Raw genomic sequence first — 7,400 nt, forward strand, 5'->3', positions numbered from 1 at the left:
TGTTTGAACTTTTAGTGAACTTTTGTAAAAACATAAGGTTGCTTGGAAAAACCATGTGAGCTATCCTGATCTATTCCCCTAGAAAAAGTACAAAAAAACTAAGAAAGAATACATTGCAAAGGATTATTACATCAGAGCAGGAGAGAGCAGGATTAAAAGGAGGACAACAGAGTAGCCTAAATTAGAAATTAATAGGGACTTTAGAAATTAAGAGAGCAATACACAGAATGCAGAGAGAAAGAGAGACAAAGAAGAAGCTGCAGAGAACATGTAGAATAGGCAGGCTTGTTCTTTTGCTTTGTACACAAATGTAAGTATGGATGTGTGTGTGTGTGTGTGTGTGTGTGTGTGTGTGTAATTATGAGATAAGTATGTAGTAAGACCCAACTGGTTTGCATGGAGGTGTATGAATACATATGTGTGAATTTGTATATGACTTTATGTGAATTTATGCATACTTGCTTGTATGAAAGTTTTTCCTCCTGTATGACTCTTTTCTTCTGGTTCAATAAAAGTTTATTGCTCCAAACCTCCCTCTGGCCTGACAAAGTATATGAGCTGTAACATTATTCCAAATAATATTTCAAATAGAAGATGATTGCATTCACCCAGATTGGCTTTCTAAATCAAGAGTTGACTCTTGCGGTTCTGCAGGAGACGTATCTGCCATATGTGATCCGTAGCAAACTGAAGCTCCTGCTTCAAGGAGAAGGCAACCAGTCTCTGCTAACATTTGTGGATGAAGCCATGAACAAGGAGCTGCAGAAGACGGTCCTGGAGCTTCAGTATAGTCAAGAGCTGAGTCTTCTTTACATCTTGCAGGATGATATTGACAGAGCCACATACTACATTAAAAATGGAATTCAGATTTTCATGCAAGTAAGGCAGATAGACCTATGTGATGTATACTAGTTTTATAATAATAGTTTATAATAATATAATCGTTTTAAGTGTCTTACTTTAGATTACTTTAAATAATCTGTCTGCCTCCCACCTATGTAGAATTTTCTCTGTGGAATAGTTGTATAGAAGTTTACTTGAAGCCGGGCGGTGGTGGCACACGCCTTTAATCCCAGCACTTGGGAGGCAGAGGCAGGTGGATTTCTGAGTTCGAGGCCAGCCTGGTCTACAGAGTGAGTTCCAGGACAGCCAGGGCTATACTCAAAGCAGGTACTTAAAAACCCTGTCTCGAAAAACCAAAAGAAAAAAAAAAAAAAAACTGAACCAGGGGGATTCATTTCCCAGCACCCTGCTTGTGGACGTTGTACATCGTGGTGCGGAGCCTAGTGCGCACCACGATGTACAACGTCCACAAGCAGTCCGTAACTCCAGTTGCAGGTGATCTGACACCCTCACACAGACATACATACTAGCAAAACACAAATGCACATAAAAAATAAAGAAAGAATCATTAAAAAAAGAAAAAGAAAGAAATCTGAGTATGCTGTGGGAAGCAAGCTGCTAAGCAGTGTTTACTCTTCTATGGTCTCTGCCTCAGTTCTGCCTCTAAGTGCCTGCTTTGAGTTCCTTGGCTGCCTTTGGTGGTAAAACTAACTTGTAAACCAGGTAAATCCTTCTCTCCCCAAGTTGTTTTTGGGCATGGTATTTTTGTGTCACAACAAAGGAGCAAACTGGGACAGCCTCCCTAACCTGGTGTGTACAACAGCCAACAGGAGTAGAAGGAGTGGACTGACGCCCAAGATTGTCCTCTGACACCTGTACCCTGGCATGCATCCACACTCACTCACACACAAAGATAAATTTTTTAAAAACCTGGCTTCTGTGGTTCATAAATTTACATTATAAGATACTATGACTTTTAAATTTAGTGCAGATTAAGAATGTAATTTGTGGATGCATTTGCCTGCCATGTAAATAGGCCTGGAGTGGGTCCTTACTAGGACAATAGATGATAGATTGCAGAACCAAGGACCATGATAGACAGATTACACTGATATAGTTAAACCAAAATGTAACTGAAACCCAAAATTTTAAAAATTTAATCCATTTAATAATTGTTTCCAAGGCATAATTGTTAAGTACTCTAAAATACACTGAATGATTCTTACATTTATAGGGTAATGGCTATATCATGCTTTTTAAAACTATATTCAAAGTTTTAAGTAGTAAATTGCCTTTATAACAAACCTAACTTCCTTTTTTTCTAGAATTATTCTAGTATTGATGTTCTGTTGTATAGAAGTAGACTCGCCAAGTTACAGTCTGTACAGACTTTAGCAGAAATTGAGGAGTTCCTAAGTTTTATATGTAAACATGGTAAGTTTTTAACTTCTTTTTTTTTTTTTTTCCTTTCTAATTGTTCTAATTGTGGAGGGGTTTTTTGGTGCCTGAATTCTTGCATAGTAAAGCCAAACTTAACGTGTAAGGTGAAAACTGCCTTGGACATGTTCTAGAACTGCACCTTTTGACATCACTAGGTTAAGTATTTAAGTCAGTCCAACACCACTGTTCTGGGTACTGCAAATAAACCAAACAAAATTCTGACAGCTTGAAATGCTCAGAGAGTGATTCCAGAGATGGGCCTGTAGGCTCCTAAGGAGGAGCCCAAGTGCACTGTGTAAAAGAAGGGCTTGTAGAGCCCTCCCAGAAGATTACTACCACGATAGAGGCCTTACTATCCAGAATGGGATGGAATGGTGAATCTGAAGAGATAGTTTGGAGTAGCTGGAAGGTTTAGAAAATAGTAGATCATGTAGGTTTTATTCTGATTCCTTTGAATAACCAGTAGTCTGAAGAGAGAACATTTTTCTTAAAGTGAAATGTCTTCATTCTAAATCTGTTTCAATTTTCCTTTGAATAGTTAAAAATTATTTATCAAATGATTTTCATGGCTTGGTCATTGTTTCCTTTTTGAATTTAGAGAAGTATTTTTCAGCTATTTCTACAACTAGTAAGTTGTTAGTTTTTTCTTTTTCTATATCTTTTTAATTTTCATACAAAATATACTTATCACAGTTTCCACTCCAAGTCCTCTACCCAACAGTATACCCTTTCTTTTTCTCTATTTATAAAAGAAATAAGCAACAACAAAAAATAAAACAGAACTATAAAAGAAAAACAATACACACACATAAGACATAAAACAGAGCAGTATGAGACAGAAATACCCAAACAAAGCAGTATGAGACAAAGTCTACTAAAGTAGCTAGCATCAAGTTAATTCTGGTTTGGCCCTCTACTGCTAGGCATGGAACTTATCCTGAAGTATGGTTGATATACCTAGTGCGATTCCATTGGCAATAACTAATTTTTCCTTTGGGAGCAGTTGTCAATTACATACAGCTTATGTCAGGATGTTAGACGTCAATTCTTTGATAAGCAGGCTACAATTGTATAACCACAGAAGAACTAGGGGAGGAGACTAGCACCAAGTGCTGATTGAGGGGTGATGTGGAAACCTAATACATAAAAGGTTCTTAAAACAATATGAAAGAAATCGAATTGGACTTATCAAATAACAGGGGCAGACAGTCCCCAACTATACATCTTTTGGCACCAAGTGAAACCTCCAGTGCTAGGAAGGGCTGCATCCCATTGAGTCATTAACCAAAGGAGCCCCATAGAAATCTCCAAATACCTCAGGTTACTGCCAAGGCCATTGGTTCCTTTCTATAAACTAATGAAGACAACACTGACAGATCTCATTAGATTGGGAGAAGTCAAGCTGGCACTTAGGGCTTTCCTTCACCCTACTACTAGTGTGCAGAAAACAAAGGTAACTACCAACCCAACCACAAACAAACTACTAACCCACAAGACTGACCTATTTATGAGAGATAATCATACAGTAGTGGCACAAGCATCATGGGAATAACTGGCCCACTCTATGAGATGGAAGCCATGTCTGACATTGCTTGGTGGCCATATACTTGAAACTAGATAGCCCATGGGCCTAGGGGAAAACTAAATACTACTGTTCGGCTAAAAGAACAAAATGACTCCTAATGAAATTAAGTAGAGTCCTTTGGGAATATGCCTAAGAGTGGTATAGCTGGACCTTAAGGTAGATCTATCCCCAGCTTCCTGAAGATCTATCACTCATTTCCACAGTAACTACAATTTTCCAATCACACAAACAGTGGATTCGTTTTTCTCTTACTCTGCATCCTATCCAGCATGAACTGTCGTTGTCTTATTAATCGTGGCCATTCTGACAGGAGTAAGATGGAAGGAATCTTAACATAGTTTTAATTTGCAGTTCTCTAATGACTAAGGATGTTGAACATTTCTTTCTTTCTCAACCATTTGTGTCTCATTTTTAAAGAACTCTTTGCTTAGTTTTGTAACCTGTTTTAAAATGGTGTAACAACTTTTGAGATGTGGAGTTTTTCCTCCTATTTGGTAGTGCCCTGGAGATTAATTAAACTAAGTTGTATAAGATGGCACAAGGTAAGTTAAAGATTCAGACCCAGGGCCATCTGAGCTGAGCTGAGCTGAGCTGAGCCGAGCTGAGCCGAGCCGAGCTGAGCCGAGCCGAGCCGAGCTGAGCTGAGCCGAGCCGAGCCGAGCTGAGCTGAGCCGAGCCGAGCCGAGCCGAGCTGAGCTGAGCTGAGCCGGGCTGAGCTGAGCCGAGCCGAGCCGAGCTGAGCTGAGCCGAGCCGAGCCGAGCCGAGCTGAGCCGAGCTGAGCCGAGCCGAGCTGAGCTGAGCTGAGCCGAGCCGAGCTGAGCTGAGCTGAGCCGAGCCGAGCTGAGCTGAGCTGGGCTGAGCTGAGCTGGGCTGAGCTGAGCTGAGCTGGCTGAGCTGGTATTCCTAACTACTGCTTCCTAGCCATAGCAAGAGAGAACATTAGCAGTGTGAGATTTCAAAATCATGAGGATTATAGATTGTTTTACATATTAGAAATGTGCCCTGCATGATCCTACGGCTGATACATATTTGGGAATTAGATTCAATGATGAGTGCCCACTGTAAGTTGTCAGTATCCCCACTGATAATTAAGACTGAGTCACCTTGTTCCAGTTCAGATCATATTTAACCCTCAAGAAAGTGCATCATAACCCTGTGAAAGCATTTAGTTTACAGTGCTTTTTAAGTTTTTAAATTGCAGATGAAAGACTGTAGACCTATGGTATGTAAAAAGATTTGTTATGTTTATTTTCCTGTATGTATGTATATATATGTGTGTGTGTGTGTGTGTGTATAAATCTTGTGCATATATATACATATATATAATATTGAAGTTTTGTGTTTATATTACATTTTATATACTGACATGTATTCCTTTTGTGAATGAACAATAAAGGTGTCTGGGTTTTTTGTTTGTTGTTCGATTTTAATTTGCTAGGGTTTTTGGGGTTTTTTTTGTTTTTTTTTTGTTTTTTGTTTTTTGGTTTTTTTTTNCTCCCAAGTGCTGGGATTAAAGGCGTGTGCCATCACGCCCGGCTATATTTTTCATTCTTAAAAAATAAGAAATCTTGAGTTAGGTTTCTATTTACTAATGCTGGCTCTATTCTGTTAGTTCTTCTTGTCATTCAGCCATAGATATGATCTGTCTCTAATATTATTTTTAGGTGACTTATCATCTCTGGGTCCCCTAAGGAGACTTCTAAAAACCTGGACCAGCAGATACCCAGATGTTGTGACAGACCCAATGCACATCTGGGATGACATCATCACAAATCGGTAGTATATGGTCTTATTAAGCCAAATCGGTGTTCTTTTCTAGAATTGCCAGCATGGAGATTCTTTGAGACGAAGGCTTATGAAAATGTGCCTAGCCTAGCTCTGCCATACTGATCACCTATATAAGCTGTCAAATCCTCCTGGCTGCACTGCCTCCTTCAGTCCCACATTTCTTCTAAGGGATCCTTGCTATCCACTAGCTGTCGTTGCAAGCACTGGCAGTGATGGGGGCAGCCCTGCATCTCCTCCTCTTTTACAGTAGACAGGGAAGAAGACTGCTATGTAATGATTCTTCATTGTTCTGTTTTAAAACTTGTGTTTTTAATGGTTGGCCTTTTGCTTCCTGGTTCCCAAATATAGTTGTGTTTAGTTCTCAGTTCTACGGTCATATTCCTTTTTTTCTCTTAATTTATTTATTCACTTTACATCCTGATTGCAGCTCTCCTTTCCTCCAAGTACCCCTCATAACCTTTCCCCTTCTCCTCTTATAAGGGGAAGGCCCTGTCCAGACCTCACCCTGTATTGTCTACCCGGTGATACTTACCCATTACTCAGGAAAGGGGCCACGGAATCAGAGGTTGTCAACTATTTGTGAACTATCCATAGCAAGCAGTACTCAGGGACTCCAACCCCAGTATCATGTTCTGTTTTCATCTATTACCAATTTTTCTCGTTTTAGTTTTTATTTTGGGAAGTGTTCTTATTTGTGGGGAAATTGCAAGAAATGTAGAACTCTCTTGTGTACCTTTTTACTAGGTTCCCTCATTTTGTTTGAATACTTTTGACATTTTATTACATAAGTACATAAACCTTATTCTTTCTGTTTCTCCCATGCATATACATACTTCCTAAATGATCTGCACATGAGTAGCATTTCTCATGTGCTCTTATTTTTTAAATGTCGATTCCTTTCTTTTACTAAACACATTGGTAAATTTTCCTGTTCTAGTCTTGAACCTGCTGTCCAGTTGCAGTTTTCAGCTGTCCTATCAGTGTCCTTTGAAGCACTGCAGTGACTGACTGTAGTGTTTCCTACTGTAGATCTCCCTGTAGGAGCAGATCTGCTCCAGAATTATGGGCTACATTTTGTTTTATTAGTTTAGTCTTTTTAATTCTACAGCAGTCCTGAGCCCTATTGTGTGTCATAGGATGCTGACAGTGTGAATTGTTCCTCCATTTGTGGTTGTCTTGTTTCCTCATGATGAGACTTGGTGTTTTATCCTACCACATGAAAGTCCTCGGGCTCTTGTGCTTCTTCCACCTTTTTTCTTCTTCCTTGAAACCAGTAAGAAACTAATGTGGGAGGCCGTCTGAGGTGTGCAAATGCCCTGCGACCTGCGACACTCACCTCTCCCGAGGTCTTGTCTGCTAATCTCATCTGTACAGTTCAAAAATTATTTCTTGTTTTTTGGACCCTTGTTCCATGGTTATCAATTTAAATCTTATGGTGAGGTATAGATATCCCCTCTCTACTTTTTTGTACCCTTTACATTTTTCTGTATACTTTGGAAATATGCATGGAATGTCTGCTGTTAATTCCTTGCAGCTTCAGACTTTGGTTAGGGATTAAGCCAGCCGTTGAAGGTTCAGACATTCTGAAAGTAAAAATAGAAAATACCTTGAGCTGGGCGGTGGTGGCACATGCCTTTAATCCCAGCAGAGGCAGGCGGATTTCTGAGTTGGAGGCCAGCCTGGTCTACAAAGTGAGTTCCAGGACAGCCAGGGCTATACGGAGAAACCCTGTCTTGAAAAAAA

The 7,400-nt window shown here is 39.8% G+C and overlaps 1 protein-coding gene across 1 annotated transcript in view; it reads left to right on the plus strand.

Annotated features, from left to right (window-relative positions):
- Positions 1–7,400, plus strand: part of Prkdc (protein kinase, DNA-activated, catalytic subunit) — a 198,462-nt gene that overhangs the window by 145,863 nt on the left and 45,199 nt on the right. Inside the window, exons 66-68 of the mRNA XM_029470470.1 lie at positions 655–879; positions 2,169–2,277; positions 5,534–5,645. Of these exons, the coding sequence (XP_029326330.1) occupies positions 655–879; positions 2,169–2,277; positions 5,534–5,645 (446 nt within the window). The remainder of the gene's footprint in view (positions 1–654; positions 880–2,168; positions 2,278–5,533; positions 5,646–7,400) is intronic.

This window comes from Mus caroli, chromosome 16 (assembly GCF_900094665.2).
Source record: "Mus caroli chromosome 16, CAROLI_EIJ_v1.1, whole genome shotgun sequence".
Taxonomy (NCBI): domain Eukaryota; kingdom Metazoa; phylum Chordata; class Mammalia; order Rodentia; family Muridae; genus Mus; species Mus caroli.